Here is a 17,046-nt window from a genome sequence, read left to right as displayed (position 1 = left end):
TGGAGGCGCCCACGAGGTGGGGCAAAATGGCAGAGAAGATGGCTGCCCCCACAACCCACATGAGGCACTGCTGGCGTCAGTTGCCTGGATCAAAGATGGCTGCCCCCATTGCTCATCTGTGGCCTTGATAAAAGATGGCCGTCCCCCACAGTTCGCATGAGGCACTGCTGGCCTCTGCTGCTCTCCCTCTGCAGGCCTTCGCGAAGTGGCCTTTCTTCAGGCAGCTGGAGCACGTCGCGTTTTTGGCTGGGCAGCGCGACCTCGGGTGTTTCGCCTGCCCACAGAAGAAGCAGCCAGCGGCCCGGTCGCGGGGGTCCGAAGTCGCAGCCGGTCCCGATCGGATCCGGGACGCCGACGCTGAGTTAGGTCCCGGGGGCGGCGCTACGAGGGGTATTGCGGTTGGGGTCGGGCCCGAGTCCCAGAGTCGCGAACTGTACCTGGAATACACCTCGAGGTCCCGCTGGGTCACTTCTAGGGAGTAGGCCAAGGCTGCAGCTGTGTTCAGGTCGAGGTCCTTTGATTCCAGCAGTCTCTGCCGTCAGTAGTCGGACCGAAGGCCTTTCACGAAGGCATCGCGGATGTTATCTTCAGTGTTTTCTGCAGCCGATACTGCTTTAAAGTCACAGTCCCTGCCGAGTGTTCGTAGCGCCCGTAAAAATTCAGCTACAGATTCTCCTGGCTGTTGCGGGCAGGATCTTAGGAGGTGTCTGGCATACATGGAATTTACCGGGCTCCGGTACTGCTGTTTCAGTAGGTTGATAGCGGCCTCGTAAGTAGTAATGTCCTGGATGAGTGCGTATACTTTAGGGCTCGCTTGGGCGGTCAGAACTCTTAGTTTGGATCTCTGAGGGACGCCGGATTCTTCCAGGTAGGATTCGAAGCAGCACAGCCAGTGTTTGAAGTCGAGGGCTGCATTTGTTGCTTGTGGGTTTAGATCCAGGTACGGTGGTTTGAAGGCTCGCAGCCAAGCCGGCTGCTGTGGCTGTTGTAGCTGGGCGTCTGGCTGGTCGTTTGGCTGCTCCGTTGACTGGTTGTTTGGCTGCTCAAGTGACGACATTTTAAAATTTAGTCAATAAAATTGATATACCTATCAATTCGTCCAATGAAAAGCGACGAGTTAAGAAAGTAACTATAGGGTTTTATTGACTAAATAGCAGAGCCCGCCCTCGTGGGTGATCGGATCCAAGAAGGAGGAATACCAGCCAGTCGACCACCTTTATACCCGGGCAGGTAGGTGGAGCCATGGGCGGAGTCGGCAGTGGTCAGCCCAGGTATAGCAGCGTGACAAGAGGCGACCTCGTACAGTGATACAACAATGTGAACAGTGATAACTATAGGGAAACGATCTAACAGTGATAACTATAGTGTAACGATAGTAAACGGTAAAAGTGGTTTACCACACAGGGGTCATAGTCTAAGGATAAGGGGTAAACCATTTAGGACTGAAATGAGGAGTAATTTCTTCACCCAGAGTGGTGTGAACCTGTGGAATTCTCTGCCACAGAGGGCAGTGGAGGCCAGTTCATTAAATATATTCAAAAAAGAGTTGGATATATTTCTTAAGGCTAAAGGGATCAAGGGATATGGGGAGAAGGCAGGGACAGGGTACTGAATTTGGATGATCAGCTATGATCACATTGAATGGTGGAGCAGGCTCGAAGGGCCGAATGGGCTACTCCTGCTCCTATCTTCTATGTTTCTATCACTGTCAGCAATGAAAGAAGGTTGATTTCTTTCATTGCTCTGCTCTGTTTGGCAGTTTCAAAGCAGTCATTTTTCAGTATTTTAACTTTTTATTTTGCAGCCTACAGAAACAGGCTTTCTATTCTGCATCCAAAGCAAATGCTCTGGATGAGGGAAAGCTGAAATAAAAACAGAAAATGCTGGAAATATTCAGCAGGTAAGGCAGCATCTGTGGAGAGAGAGAGAAACAGAGTTAATGTTTCAGCTCATTTACCTTTTGTGAGATGCTGGCAAGGTTCTGATGAAAGGTCATCAAGCTGAAACATTTACTGTGTTTCTCTGTGTCTCCATTGATGCAGCCTAACATAGAGTATTTCCAGCATTTTCTGTTTTTATTTCTATTCTGCATTTTGTCCGGAGTTCATGTGTCTCTCTCACTGCCTGCCTTGTCTGGATTTGAATAGAGTGGAATAAAAATAATGCAAAGAACCCAGAGCAGCTTTTATTCTCAGATAGTCCACAAATACAGTTTTCAGTATCTCACTGACTGTTTGTCTTGAAGTGAAGTGAAATAAAGTGATAAACAACAGCATTACATGAGGGCCAGGCCAGAATGAATTCAATAGTGTTTAATACAACAACAGCAGGTAATAAGACAGCAGACCACATCTCACACAAACACCAGCTATTGCCCTCTCTCTCTCACACACTCACAGCCTGGCCAGCCTCCAGAGGGATGACTACCATATTGGAAGATTACAACCAAAAAGACACTTTTCAGTAACATATCATTTCACATTGTGGCCTACAGAAACAGGCTTTCTATTCTGCTACTTGCCTTTTGATTTCATGTCTCTCTCGCTCTCACTGACTGTCTGTCTGTCTGCCACTCACACAGTTTCCCTCCCACACACATTGAACTAAAATTTACAGAAACATGACACACACAGACTCTGCAATTTGCAGAAGCTCACACACACACACATCCATTTTGAAGGATGTGCAGCCTGGGAGTGTATAACTTTGATGATGTCCCTTCCTGGCTGTGTGTCCATGTTTGATGAGGACAATCCAACAGGAAGAAGTGAAGCCGACGCCCCAGAAATCTGGTCCCCCCGAGAGGAAATGAGAGCCCGGGAGGGTGAAAAGAAGTAAATACAATCAGGAATAAAAAAATATATATATCCTTTACTTCTGTTAACTAAATGCCTGACTGTCTGTGGTTTGCCTGGAGTGTAATAAAATGAATGGAAAGATCCCACAGCAGCTTTTGCTCTGAAAACATCCCAAGCACATTCCCCAATAAAGTACAGTGCAGAAAAAAATCAAATGGATTATTCTGAAAATAATTTAAAAAATATAAAATACAATTTTTATTTACAAATGTCTTGTCTTGTTTGGGTTGGGCTAAAGGGGAGAGCAAGATCCCACAGCAGGATGTGCCATGAAACACTCCACAAACATTCCCCTATAAAGTCCAGCCCCGAAAAATATCAAATGGCTTGATGTATATATGTAGATTTGCTTTTTACAAAATTCTTGAAGAAAGGCAAAGTGAGGTCCCACAGCAGCGCAGTCTTGAATGAAATCAGTATGATCTAATGGTGTATACTTTGTTTTTTTCAGAAATGAGATCCAGTACCAATGCACATGGCAGATAACTTGAACACAGACAAGCCCTGCATACACACCAGCTAATGCTGTCTGTCTCTCTCTCTCTCACACACCCACACACACACACAGGCCAGCCTGCAAAACTGCCACAAATCACTGTCAGCAATTTAATAAAGTTGGTTTCTATCATTGCTCTGCTCTGTTTGGCAGTTTAAAAGCAAACAGACTTTTCAGTATTTTATCTTTTCATTTTGCGGCCTACAGAAACAGGCTTTATATTCTGCATCAAAAGCAAATGCTGTGGATGTGGGAAAGCTGAAATAAAATCAGAAAATGCTGCAAATATTCAGCAGGTAAGGCAGCATCTGTGGAGAGAGAAACAGAGTTAATGTTTCAGCTCGATTACCTTTTGTCAGATTCTGGCAAGGTTCTGACGAAAGGTCATTGAGCTGAAACATTTACTCTGTTGCTCTGTCTCCACTGATGCTGCCTACCATACTGAGTATTCCAGCATTTTCTGTTTTTATTTCCATTCTGAATGTTGTCTTGAGATCATGTGTCTCTCTCACTGCCTGCCTGCCTTGTCTTGATTTGAGTAGGGTGGAATAAAAAGAATGCAAAGCTCCCAGAGCAGCTTTTATTGACAGACAGTCCAAAAAGACATTTTTCGGTATCTCACTGACTGACTGTCTGTCTTGAAGTGAAGTGAAATAAAATGCAGTAAAGTGATAGACAGCAGCATTACATGTGGACCAGGCCAGAATGAAGCCAAAAGGGTTTAATACAACAACAGCAGGTAGTAAGACAGCAGACTACACCTCACACAAACACCAGCTATTGCCCTCTCTCTCTCTCTCTCACACACACACACTCACAACCTGGCCAGCCTGCAGAGGGATGACTGCCATGTTGTTAGATTAAAATAAAAAGACAGTTTTCAGTATCTTATCATTTCACTTTGTGGCCTACAGAAACAGGCTTTCTATTCGCTACTTGCCTAGTTATTTAATTTCTCTCTCGCTCTCACTGACTGTCGGTCTGTCTGTCTCTCACTCACACAGTCTCCCTCCCACCCACATTGAAATAAAATTTACAGTAACATGACACACACTCACACTGACTCTGCAATTTGCAGACACACAGACACCCACTCACATACAGACACACTCACACAGACTCTGCAATTTGCAGACACACAGGCACCCACTCACATACACACACACTCACAGTCTCTGCAATTTGCAGAAACTCACACTCACACTCTCACATCCAATTTGAAAGGGGTGCAACCTGGGAGCGGCTGAGTCTCGTGACCCTGTGGCTGGGCCTCTGACCACACAATGGGAGATGACGCGATCAGCTCGAGCTGGAAACCCTTAAATAAAATTAAAATCAAATCAACGGCCGGAAATGGTCATACAACGGGAGCAGTGACGGCATCACTTGGAATGGTCACACAATGGGAGCAGTGAGGTCATCACTTGGAATGGTCACACAATGGGAGCAGTGACATCATCACTTGGAATGGTCACACAATGGGAGCAGTGAGGTCATCACTTGGAATGTTCACACAATGGGAGCAGTGAGGTCATCACTTGGAATGGTCACACAATGGGAGCAGTGACAGCATCACTTGGAATGTTCACACAATGGGAGCAGTGACGTCATCACTTGGAATGGTCACACAATGGGAGCAGTGAGGTCATCACTTGGAATGGTCACACAATGGGAGCAGTGAGGTCATCACTTGGAATGGTCACACAATGGGAGCAGTGACAGCATCACTTGGAATGTTCACACAATGGGAGCAGTGACGTCATCACTTGGAATGGTCACACAATGGGAACAGTGACAGCATCACTTGGAATGTTCACACAATGGGAGCAGTGACGTCATCACTTGGAATGGTCACACAATGGGAACAGTGACAGCATCACTTGGAATGTTCACACAATGGGAGCAGTGACATCATCACTTGGAATGATCACACAATGGGAGCAGTGAGGTCATCACTTGGAATGGTCACACAATGGGAGCAGTGACATCATCACTTGGAATGGTCACACAATGGGAACAGTGACAGCATCACTTGGAATGTTCACACAATGGGAGCAGTGACGTCATCACTTGGACTGTTCAGAATTCCACTCTCAGTCTGCGTCTTCTTCCCTGCAGTAACTCCAGCTGTTTCTGTCCAGATGAACTGAACCAATTCCCACCCAGCCTGAAACAGATTAAAGATCAAACAGGAAATAAACAGATTGAACAGCAGTGTAAATAACCGCGAGACTGGGGTTAATATTTCAATAATTATTACAGACAAATATTACCCAGAAAAGTGACTGAATCCCATTGATATTTGATTGATTACATTAAACATTAACACAAACACTCACCAGATCCACTCCAGACTCCGGCAGGTCAGTATGAGGCGGCAGAGAGCGGGGACAGATTGGTCTGTGAAGGAGTTTGATCCCAGGTTCAGAATCCTCAGTGAGCGGTTTGTACCGAGAGCGTAGGCGAGAGCTTTGGCACAAGAATCTGTGAGACCGACATTACGCAGCCTGGGGTTCAGAGAGAGAAATAACAGGAATCAGAGTCAATCACCAGAGTTTATTAATAACACTATTCCTGCTACTAATAATAATGTTCAGTGTCAGACATCCAGTTATTATAAACACAATCTCACAGTCTGGTACTTACCACAGTTTCTGTATTTTACAGTCCGGTTTCCTCAGAGCCACAGATAATAGTTTCACTCCTGAATCTCCCAGTTTATTATTACCCAGGTCCAGACCCGTCAGTGAGCGGTTTTCACTGAGAGCGGAGGCGAGAACCTTGGCACAAGAACCTCTGAGACGGTTAGCATCCAGACTGCGGATCAGAGAGAGAAATAACAGAAATCAGAGCAAATCCCCAGAGTTTATTAATAAAGTGGAGTCAGTGGCGGGTCAGGTGGGGCCAGGGTCGGTTGAGGGACACGTGGGGCCGGGGTCAGTGGAGGGTCGGTTGGGGTCGGGGTCGGTGGCATGTCGGGAGGGGCCAGGCTCGGTGGAGGGTCGGGGTCAGTGGAGGGTCGGGTGGGGTCGGAGTTGGTGGAGGGTGTTGGGGGCTGGCGTAGGTGGAGGGTCGGGTGGGGGCTGGGTCGGTGGAGGGACGGTGGAGGATCGGGGTCAGGGGAGGGTCGGGTGGGGCCGGTGTCGTGTCGGGTGGGGTCGTTGGAGGTTCGGGTGGGGCCGGTGTCGGTGGAGGGTCAGGTGGGGCCGGGGTCGGTGGAGTGTCGGGTGGGGTCGTTGGAGGTTCGGGTGGGGCCGGTGGAGGGTCAGGTGGGGCCGGGGTCGGTGGTGGGTCGGGGTCGGAGGAGCCGGGGGAGGGGGAGGGTCAGGAGGGGCCGGGGTTCGGGGTGGGTCGGATGGGGCCGTGGTTGGTGGGGAGTCGGGTGGGGCCGGGGTCGGGGGAGGGTCGGGTGGGGCCAGGGTCGGGGAGGGTCGGGTGGGGCCAGGGTCGGGGGACGGTCGGATGGGGCCGGGGTCGGTGGAGGGTCGGGTGGGGCCAGGGTCGGGGGACGGTCGAGTGGTACCGGGGTTGGTAGAGGGTCGTGTTCGGTGGAGGTTCCGGTGGGGCTGGGGCCGAGTGGGGCCGGGGTCGGGGGTGGGGTCGAGGCAGGTTTAGGTCGGATCGGCATCGGTGGAGGGTCGGGTGGGGCCGTGGTCGGTGGGGTGTCGGTTGGGGCCGGGGTCGGTGGAGGGTCGGGTAGGGCCGGGTTCGGTGGAGGTTGGGGTGCGGTCGGTGTTGGGTCGGGTGGGACCGGGGTCGTTGGAGGTCGAGTGGGGTCGGGACGGGTGGGTCCGAGGTTGGTGGAGGGTTGGGTGGGGCTGGGGTTGGGACGCGGTCAGTGGAGGGTCAGGCCGGGGTCGGGTCGGGTGGGGCCTGTGTCGGGACGGGGGTCGGGCCGGGGCCGGAGTCGGGTGAGGCCAGAGTCGGTGAAGGGTCGGCTGGGGCCGAGGTCGGTGGAGGGTCGGGGTCGGTGGGGGGTCGCGTGGGGCCTGGCTCGGTGGAGGGCCGGGTGGGGCCGGGGTCGGTGGAGGGTCGGTTGGGTTCGGGGTCGGTGAAGGGTCGGATGGGGTCGGGGATGGGTGAGGCTGGGGTCGCTGGAGGGTCGGGTGGGGCCGGGGTCGGTGGAGGGTCGGGTGGGGCGGTGGTCCCAGTGTCGGTGGAGGTTCGGGTGGTGTCGCTGGAGGGTCGGGTCAGGCCGGGGTGGGTCGTGGTATGGGTGGGGCCGGGGTCGGTGGAGGGTCGGGTGTGGCCGGGGTCAGTGGAGGGTCAGGTGGTGCAGGGGTCGGGGAGGCTCGTGTGGGGCCGGTGTCGGTTGAGGGTCAGGTGGGGTCGGGGACTTGTCGGGTGGGGCCGGGGTCAGTGGAGTGTCGGGTGGGGTCGGGGTCGCGTAGTGCCAGGGTCAGCGAAGGGTTGGGTGGTGCCGGGGTCGGTGGAGGGTCGGATGGGATCGTGGTCGGGTCGGGTGGGGCTGGGGTCGGTGGACGGTCGGGTGGAGCTGAGGTCGGGACGGGGTCAGGGGAGGGTTGGGTGGGGTCGGGGGAGGGTCGGACCGGAGTTGTGGGGAGTGTCGGCTGGGGCCGGGGTTGTGTGGGGCCAGGGTCGGTGGGGGATTGTATGGGGCCGGGGTCGGTGGAGGGTCGGGGTCGGTGGAGGGTCAGGTGGGGCCTGGGTCTGTGGAGGGTCGCGTGGGGCCGGGATCGGTGGAAGGTCGGGTGGGGCCGGTGTCAGTGGTGGGTTGGGTGGGGCAGGGGTCGGGGGTGGGGCCGGGGGAGGGTCGGGTGGTGCCAGAGTCGGGGGAGGGTCGGGTGGGGCCGGGGATGGGTCGGGTGCGGCCGTGGTCGGTGGGGAGTCAGGTGGGGCCGGGTTCGCTGGAGAGTCGGGTGGGGCAGGGGTCGGTAGAGGGGCGGTGGAGGGTCGGGTGGGGCCGCGGTCGGGGGAGGGTCGGGGTCGGTGAAGGGTCAGGTGGGGTCGGGTGTGGCCAGGGTTGGTGGAGGGTTGGGTGGCGCTGAGGTTGTTGGATGGTCGGGTCGGGGTTGGGATGGGGTAGTGCCGGGGCCGGGGTCGGTTGGGGCCGGTGGAGGGTCGGGTGGGTCCGGGGTCGGTGGAGGGTCGGGTGGGGCCGGGGTCGGTGGAGGATCGGGTGGGGCCGGGGTCGGTAGAGATTCCGTGGAGGGTCGTGTGGGGCAGGGTCGGTGGAGGATCGGGTGGGGCTGGGTCGGGTAGGGCCGCGGTCGGGGGAGGGTAGTTTGGGTTCGGGGGAGGTTCGGCTGGGGCCGGTGTCGGGTGTGGCCGGTGTCGGTGGAGGGTTGGGTGGGGCCGGGGTCGGTAGAGGGTCGGTGGAGGGTCGGGTGGGGCTGGGGTCGGGTGGGGCCAGGGTCTGGGGAGGGTCGGGCGGAGTCGGGGGAGGGTCGGGTGGGATCGGCGTGGGTGGAGGGTCGGGTGGGGTCGGGTCGGGTGGGGCCGGGGTCGCTGGTGTGTCGGGTGGGGCCGGGGTCGGTGGCGGGTCGGGTGGGGTCGGTGTCGGAGGAGGTTTGGGTGGGGCCGGGGTCACTGGAGGTTCAGGTGGGGTCGGGGTCGGGTGGGGCCAGGTTCGGTGGAGGGTTGGGTGGGGCTGGGGTCCGGACGGGGTCGGCGGAGGGTCGGGCCGGGGTCGGGTCGTGTGGGGCCGGGGTCAGGACTGGGGTCGGGCCAGGGCCGAGTTCGGGTGGGGCCGGGGTCAGTGGAGGGTCGGGTGGGGCCATGGTCGGTGGATGGTCGGGTGGGTCTGGGGTCGGTGGAGGGTGGGGCCGCGGTCGGTGGAGGGCCGGGTGCGGACGGTGGAGGGTCTGGTGAGTCTGGGGTCAGGGCAGGTTCAGGATGGTCCAGGGTCGGGTCGGGTGGGGCCGGGATCGGGTGGGGCCGGGGTTGGTGGCGGGTCGGGTGGGGTCGTGTCGGGCCGTGGTAGGTTGAGGGTCATTTCGGGTTGTGTCAGGTGCGGCCGGGGTCAGTGGCGGGTCGGGTCGGGTGGGGCCGAGGTCGGTGGAGGTTCGGATGGGGCCAGTGTTGGTGGAGGGTCGGGTGGGGCCGGGGTCGGTGGAGGGTCGGGTGCGGCTGGGGTTGTGGGAGGGTCGGGTGGGTGCTGGTTCGATTCGATGGTCGGGATCGGGTGGGGTCGGGGGAGGGTCGGGTGGGGCCGTGATCGGTGGCGGGTCTGGTGGGGCCGGGGTCGGTGACGGGTCAGCCGGGGCCGGGGAGGTTTGGGCGGGGCTGCGATCGGTTGAGGGTCGGGCGAGGCCGTGTCGGTGGAGGGGCGGGTGGGGCCGGGGTCAGTGGAGGTTCGTGTGGGGCCAGTGTCGGTGGAGGGTCGGTTGGGGTCGGGGTCAGTTGTCGCCGGGGCCAGTGGAGGAGACGAGAACCTCGGCTCAAGAATCTGTGAGACCGACAGACCATAGACTGGGAATCAGTGAGAGAAATAACAGGAATCAGAGCAAATCCCCAGAGTTTATTAATAACACTATTCCTGATACTAATAATAATGTTCAGTGTCAGACATCCAGTTATTATAAACACAATCTCACACAGTCTGGTACTTACTGCAGTTTCTGTATTTTACAGTCCGGTTTCCTCAGAGCCGCAGATACTAGTTTCACTCCTGAATCTCCCAGTTCATTGCGACTCAGGTCCAGATCCGTCAGTGAGCGGTTTGTACTGAGAGCGGAGGCGAGATGCTCGGCACAAGAATCTGTGAGACCGACATCAACCAACCTGGGGGTCAGAGAGAGAAATATCAGGAATCAGAGTAAATCCCCAGAGTTTATTAATAACACTGTTACTGATACTAATAATAATGTTCAGTGTCAGACATCCAGTTATTATAAACACAATCTCACACAGTCTGGTACTTACCCCAGTTTCTGTATTTTACAGTCCGGGTTCCTCAGAGCCGCAGACAGCAGTTTCACTCCTGAATCTCCCAGTTTGTTATAACTCAGGTTCAGATCCGTCAGTGAGCGGTTTGTACTGAGAGCGGAGGCGAGATCCTCGGCACAAGAATCTGTGAGACCGACACCATTCAACCTGGTGATCAGAGAGAGAAATAACAGGAATCAGGGTAAATCCCCAGAGTTTATTAATAACACTATTACTGATACTAATAATAATGTTCAGTGTCAGACATCCAGTTATTATAAACACAATCTCACACAGTCTGGTACTTACCCCAGTGTCTGTATTTTACAGTCCTGGTTCCTCAGAGCCGCAGACACCAGTTTCACTCCTGAATCTCCCAGTTTATTGTTACCCAGTCTGAACACAAACAGGGAGAGAAAACAAACTGAATCAATGCCCGGGTCTGATATATTTTTCTCTCTATGATGTTACAGCAATCACTGAAATTACTTCCCCCGGTTTCCGCCTGATTTCCCCCCGGGCAGATGTGTCGGGCTGGATTCAGTGGTGGTTGGGGTCGGGCGGGACCTGGGTCGGGTGTGGTCTGGTTCAGGGTCAGGTCGGGTGGGGCTGGTGTCTGAGGCGGGTCGGTGTAGTCGGGGTCGGTGGTCGGTTGGGTGCGGTGTGGTTCGGGGACGTGTCGCATGGGGCTGGTGTCAGAGGCAGTTCGGGTTAAGTCTGGTTCGGAGTCGGGTCGGGTGAGGCCGGGGTCGGTGGAGGGTCGGGTGGGGCCAGGGTCGAGTGGGGTGTGGATGGGTCGGGGTCGGTGGAGGGTCGGGTGGGGCCAGGGTCGAGTGGGGTGTGGATGGGTCGGGGTCGGTGGAGGGTTGGGTGGTGCCAGGGTTGGGTGGGGCCGGATTCGGTGGCGGGTCGGGTGGGGCCAGGGCTGGTGGAGGGTTGGGTGGGGCCGGGGTCGGTGGAGGGTTGGGTGAGGTCGGGGTCACTGGAGAGTCGGGTGGGGCCGGCGTCGGAGGCGGTTCGTGTGGGGCCGGGGTCGCTGGAGGGTTCGGTGGGGCCGGCGTCGGAGGCGGGTCGGGTGGGGCCGGGGTCGCTGGAGGGTTCGGTGGGGCCGGCGTCGGTGGAGGGTTGGGCGTGGCCGGGGCAGGTGAAGGGTCGGGCGGGGCCGGGGTTGGTGGATGGTCGGGTGGGGCCGAAGTGCGTAGATGGTCGGGTGGGGTTGGAGTCGGTGGAGTGTCGGGTCGGCTGGGGCCGGGGTCGGTGGAGCGTCGTGTGGGGTCGGTGGAGGGTCGGGTGGGGCTGGGGTCGGTGGAGGGTCGGGGAGGCCGGGGTTGGTGGAGGGTCAGGTGGCGTCGGGGTTGGTTTCGGTGGAGTGTCAGGTGGGGGGGGGGGGGACTGTGGAGGGTCTGGTGGCGTCGGGTGGGGCCGGGGTCGGTGGAGGGTCAGGTGGGGCCGGGGTCGTGGAGGGTCGGGTGGGGCAGGGGTCGGTGGAGGGTCGGGTCGGTGGAGGGTCGGGTGGTGCCGGGGTCGGTGGTGGTTCGGGTGGGGTCGGTGGAGGGTCGGTTGGGACCGGGGTTGGAGGAGGGTCGGGCGGTTCCGAGGTCGGAGGAGGGTCGGGTGCAGTCGGCCTCGGTGGAGGGTCGGGTGGGCCCGGGGTCAGTGGATGGTCGGGCGGGGCTGGGGTCGGTGGTATGTCGGGTGGGGCCGAAGTGCGTGGATGGTCGGCTGGGGCTGGAGTCGGTGGAGTGTCGGGTCGGGTGGGATCGGTGGAGGGTCGGGTGGGGCTGGGGTCGGTGGAGGGTCGGGTGGGACCGGAGTCGGTGGAGGGTCGGGTGGGGTCGCGGTCGGGGAATGGTCGGGTGGGTCCGGGTTCGGTGGAGGTTCGGGTGTGGTCGCGGTCGGGGAAGGGTCCGGCCAGGGTCGGTGGGGGGTCATGTGGTGTCAGTGGAGGGTCGGGTGGGGCCGGGGTCGGTGGTGGGTCAGGTGGGGTCAGGGTCGGGTGGTTTCGGGGTCGGTGGCAGGTCGGGTGGGGCTGGGGTCGGTGGAGGGTCGGGTGGGACCGGAGTCGGTGGAGGGTCGGGTGGGGTCGCGGTCGGCGAATGGTCGGGTGGGGCCGGGTTCGGTGGAGGTTCGGGTGTGGTCGCGGTCGGGGATGGGTCGGGCCAGGGTCGGTGGGGGGTCATGTGGTGTCAGTGGAGGGTCGGCTGGGGCCGGGGTCGGTGTAGGGCCGGAGTCGGTGGAGGATCGGGTGGTTTCGGGGTCGGTGGAGGGTCCTGTGGGGTTGGTGTCGGGTGGGGTCGGTGGCGGGTCGGGTGGGGCTGGGGTCGGTGGAGAGTCGGGTGGGATTGGGGTCGGTGGAGGGTTGGCTGGGGCCGGGGTCGGTGGAGGGTCGGTTGGGGCCGGGGTCGGTGGGAGGTCGGGTCGGGTCGGGTTGCTGGACGGGTAGGGGTTAGGTCGGGTCGGGGTCGGATGAGGGTCTGGTGGAGCCGGTGTTGGTGGAGGGTGGGCTGGGGTCGGGGTCGGGTAGCGCCGGGGTCGTGTGGTGCCAGTGTCGGGTGTGGCTGGGGTTGGGTGGGGTCGGGCCGAGTTCACTGGAGGGTTTTGTGGAGCCGGGGTCGGAGGAGGGTTGGGTGGGTTTGGGGTCGGTGGAGGGTCGGGTGGGGCCGGAGTCGGTGGAGGGTCGGGCAGGGGCGGTGTCGGGAGGGGCCGGCGTCGTTGGGGGTTCGAGTGGTGCCAGGGTCGGGTGTGGCCGGGGTCGGGTGGGCTCAAGCCGAGTTCACTGGAGGGTTTTGTGGAGCCGGGGTCGGAGGAGGGTTGGGTGGGTTTGGGGTCGGTGGGGGGTCATGTGGGGCTGGGGTCGGTGGGTGGTCAGGTTGGGTCGGGGTCGATGGAGGGTCGGGTGGGGCCGGGGTCGGTGTGGGTTCGGGTGGGGTCGGGGGTCAGGTGGGTCTGGAGTCGATGGAGGTTCGGGTGCGGCCCGGTTCGGTGGAGGGTCGGGTGGAGCCGGGGTCGGGTGGGGTCAGGCCGAGGTCAGTGGAGGGTTATGTGGGGCCGGGGTCGGAGGAGAGTCGGGTGGGGTCGTTGTGGGTGGTGGGTCAGGCGGGGCTGGTGTCGGTGGAGGGTGGGGTCGGGGTCGGTGGAGAGTGGGGTGGGACCAAGGTCGGTGGATGGTCGGGTCGGTGGTGGCTTGGGTGGGGTCTGGGTCGTCAGAGGGTCGGGTTGCTGGAGGTTCGGGTGGAGTAGGGGTCAGGTCGGTTCAGGGTCGGTGGAGGGCCGGGTGGGGCCGGTGTTGCTGGAGGGTTGGGTCGGTGGAGGGTGGGTTGGGGTCATGTGGGACCGGGGTCGGGGTCAGGTGGGGTCGGGCCGGGGTCAGTGGGGGGTCGGGGTCGGTGGAGGGTCAGGTGGGGCCGGGGTCGGTGGGTGGTCGAGTGGGGTCGGGGTCGGTGGGTGGTCGAGTGGGGTCGGGGTCGGTGGGGGTTTGGGTGGGGTCGGGGGAGGGGCCGGGGGGGGTTCGGTCCCGGTTCGTTGGAGGGTCGGGTGGGGCCCGGGTCGTGTGGGTCCGGGTCGGTGGAGTGGCAGGTGCGGCCGTTGTCGGTGTATGGTCGAGTGGGGTCGGGTCGTTGTAGGATCAGGTGGGGCCAGGGTCGGTGGAGTGTGGGGCTGGTGGAGGTTCGGGTGGGGTCGGGGTCGGTGGAAGCCGGGTGGTGTCGGTTCGGTGGAGAGGCCTGGTGGGGCCGGGGTCGGTGGAGTGTCGGGCGGTGCCGGCGTCGTGGAGGATCGGGTGGGGCCGGGTTCGTTTGAGGGTCGGGTGGGGCCGGTGTAGGTGGAGGGAAGGGTGGGGCCGGGGTCGGTGGAGGGTCGTGTTGGCTGGGGTTAGTGGTGTGTCGGGTCGGGCCGGAGTCGGTGGAGGGTCGGTTTGGGTGAGGTCGGTGGTTTGTCGGTTGGGGTCGGGGTCAGTGGAGGGTCGGGTATGGCTGGGGTAGGTGGTGGGTCGGGAGGTGCCAGGGCCAGTGCAGGGTCGGGTGGGGTCAGTGGAGGGTCGGGTGTGGTCGGGGTAGGGTCAGGTGGGTTCGGGGGAAGGTCGGGTGGGGCCGCGGTTGGTGGAGGGTCGGGTGGGGCCGGAGTTGGAGGAGGGTCGGGTGGGGCCGGAGTCATTGGAGGGTCGTATGGGGCCGGGGTCGGTGGAGGGTCGGGTGGGGCTGGGGTCAGTAGAGGGTTGGGTGGGTCCGGGTTGGGTTGCGGGTCAGGTGGTGCCTGGGTCAGTGGAGGGTAGGGTGGGGCCGGGTTCGGGGCTGGGTCGTGTGGGGCCGGGGTCGGTGGTGGGTCAGGTGGGGTCGGGGGAGGGTCGGGTGGGGCCGGGGTTGGTGGGGCCGGGTCGGTGGAGGGTCGGGTGAGGAAAACGTCGGTGGAGTGTCGGGTGTGATTGGTGGAGTGTCGGGTGGGGCTGGGGTCGCTGGAGGGTCGGGTGGGGCCCGGTTCGGTCGAGGGTCGGGGTCAGTGGAGGGTCGGATGTGGCTGGGGTCGGTGGAGCCGGGGTCGGGTGGGGTCAGTGGAGGGCCGGGTGGGGCAGGGGTCAGTGGAGGTTCGGGTGGGGTTGGTGGAGGTTCGGTGTGGCCGCGGTCAGTGGTGGGTCGGGTAAGGGCCAGGGTCGGTGGAGGGTGGGGTCAGTGGCGGGTCGAGTGGGGCCGCGGTCGGTGGAGGGTCGGGTGGGGCCGGGATCGGTGGAGGGTCGAGTGTGGCCGGGATCAGTGGAGGGTCGGGTGGGGCCGGGGTCGGTGGAGGGTCAGCTGGGATCGGTGGAGGGTCGGGTGGGGCCGGGATCAGTAGTGGGTCGGGAGGGGCTGGGGTCGGTGGAGGGATGTGTTGGGCTGGGTTCGGTGGAGAGTCGGCTGCGGCCGGGATCGGTGGCGGGTCGGGTGTGGCCGGGGTTGGTGGAGGGTCGGGTTGGTGGAGGTTCGGGTGGGGCCGGGGGAGCTTCGAGTGGGGCCAGGGTCGGTGGAGGGTTGGGTGGGGCCGGGGTCGGTGGAGGGTCGCGTGGGGTCGTGGTAGAGTTGGGTGTGTTCGGGGTCGATGGAGGGTCGGGAGGGGCCGTGGTCGGTGGAGGGTCGGATGTGGCTGGGGTCGGGTCGGGTCAGGTGTGGCCGGGGTCGGATCCGGTCGGGGTTGTGTCTGGGGCTCGGGGACAGATGGGGCTGGGGTCATGTTGTGTGGGGTCGGGTACGGGTCAGGTCGAGTCGGGCGGAGTTGGGGTCGTGTCGGGTGTGGTGAGGTCTGGTCAGGGTTGGTGGAGGGTCGGGCCGGGCCGGAGTCGGGTAGTGTCGTGTGTGGCCGGGGTTGGGTCGGGTCGGGTGGGGTCGGGGTTGGGTCTGACCGGGCTGGGGGTCAGGGGACAGCTGGGGCCGGGGTCGGGTAGTGTTGTGTGTGGCCGGGGTTGGGTCGGGTGGGGTCGGGGTTGGGTCTGACCGGGCTGGGGGTCAGGGGACAACTAGGGCCGGGGTCGGGTAGTGTCGTGTGTGGCCGGGGTTGGGTCGTGTCGGGGCTGACCGGGCTGGGGGTCAGGGGACAGCTGGGGCCGGGGTCGGGTAGTGTCGTGTGTGGCTGGGGTTGGGTCGGGTCAGGTGGGGTCGGGTCTGACCGGGCTGGGGGTCAGGGGACAGCTGGGGGCGGGGTCGGGTAGTGTAGTGTGTGGCCGGGGTTGGGTCGGGTCGGGGTTGGGTCTGGCCGGGCTGGGGGTCAGGGGACAGCTGGGGTCGGGTAGTGTCGTGTGTGGCCGGGGTTGGGTCGGGTCAGGTCGGGGTTGGGTCTGACCGGGCTGGGGGTCAGGGGACAGCTGGGGCCGGGGTCGGGTCGGGTGGGGTCTGGGTTGGGTCTGGCCGGGCTGGGGGTCAGGGGACAGCTGGGGCCGGAGTCGGGTCGGGTGGGGTCGGGGTTGGGTCTGGCCGGGCTGGGGGTCCGGGGACAGCTGGGGCCGGGGTCGGGTCGGGTGGGGTCTGGGTTGGGTCTGGCCGGGCTGGGGGTCAGGGGACAGCTGGGGCCGGAGTCGGGTCGGGTGGGGTCGGGGTTGGGTCTGGCCGGGCTGGGGGTCCGGGGACAGCTGGGGCCGGGGTCGGGTCGGGTGGGGTCGGGGTTGGGTCTGGCCGGGCTGGGGGTCCGGGGACAGCTGGGGCCGGGGTCGGGTCGGGTGGGGTCTGGGTTGGGTCTGGCCGGGCTGGGGGTCAGGGGACAGCTGGGGCCGGAGTCGGGTCGGGTGGGGTCGGGGTTGGGTCTGGCCGGGCTGGGGGTCCGGGGACAGCTGGGGCCGGGGTCGGGTCGGGTGGGGTCGGGGTTGGGTCTGGCCGGGCTGGGGGTCGGGGGACAGCTGGGGCCGGGGTCGGGTGGTGTCGTGTGTGGCCAGGGTTGGGTCGGGTCAGGTGGGGTCGGGGTTGGGTCTGACCGGGCTGGGGGTCAGGGGACAGCTGGGGCCGGGGTCGGGTAGTGTAGTGTGTGGCCGGGGTTGGGTCGGGTCAGGTGGGGTCGGGGTTGGGTCTGGCCGGGCTGGGGGTCAGGGGACAGCTGGGGCCAGGGTCGGGTTGGGTGGGGTCGGGGTGGCTTCAGGTCGGGTCGGGTCGGGTCAGTTTCAGGTCGGGTCAGGCGGGGTCGTGTGGGGCTGGGGTCGGATCATGTCGTGTGGGCTCGGGGTCGGAGGAGGGTCACGGCCTCGCTCTGGGGAATTGCAGGAAGCGGGTTGAAGTGGGGCTGAAGCAGGGATGTCATCAGGAGGACCAGCCTGCATGGCGCAATCCTTTCAATGGTTTGAGTAGATCACAA

General features: G+C 61.5%; 1 protein-coding gene across 3 annotated transcripts in view; it reads right to left on the bottom strand.

Annotated features, from left to right (window-relative positions):
- Positions 1-2,170: 2,170 nt before the first annotated feature.
- Positions 2,171-17,046, bottom strand: part of LOC147091365 (NACHT, LRR and PYD domains-containing protein 3-like) — a 93,977-nt gene continuing 79,101 nt past the window's right edge. For all 3 annotated transcript variants that reach the window (XM_085976750.1, XM_085976751.1, XM_085976752.1), the window contains 6 exons: positions 10,552-10,638; positions 10,240-10,410; positions 9,928-10,098; positions 6,001-6,171; positions 5,694-5,861; positions 2,171-5,521 (listed from right to left, as the gene is read on the bottom strand). In XM_085976750.1, the coding sequence (XP_085832876.1) occupies positions 5,434-5,521; positions 5,694-5,861; positions 6,001-6,171; positions 9,928-10,098; positions 10,240-10,410; positions 10,552-10,638 (856 nt within the window). In that variant the 3' untranslated portion in view covers positions 2,171-5,433. The remainder of the gene's footprint in view (positions 5,522-5,693; positions 5,862-6,000; positions 6,172-9,927; positions 10,099-10,239; positions 10,411-10,551; positions 10,639-17,046) is intronic.

This window comes from Somniosus microcephalus, unplaced genomic scaffold, assembly GCF_052327205.1.
Source record: "Somniosus microcephalus isolate GS21.2 unplaced genomic scaffold, FLI_Smic_1.0 unresolved_chr3, whole genome shotgun sequence".
Classification (NCBI taxonomy): Eukaryota; Metazoa; Chordata; class Chondrichthyes; order Squaliformes; family Somniosidae; genus Somniosus; species Somniosus microcephalus.
The sequence above is the reverse complement of the archived record's forward strand: the minus strand, read 5'-3'. Positions and strand labels throughout refer to the sequence as shown.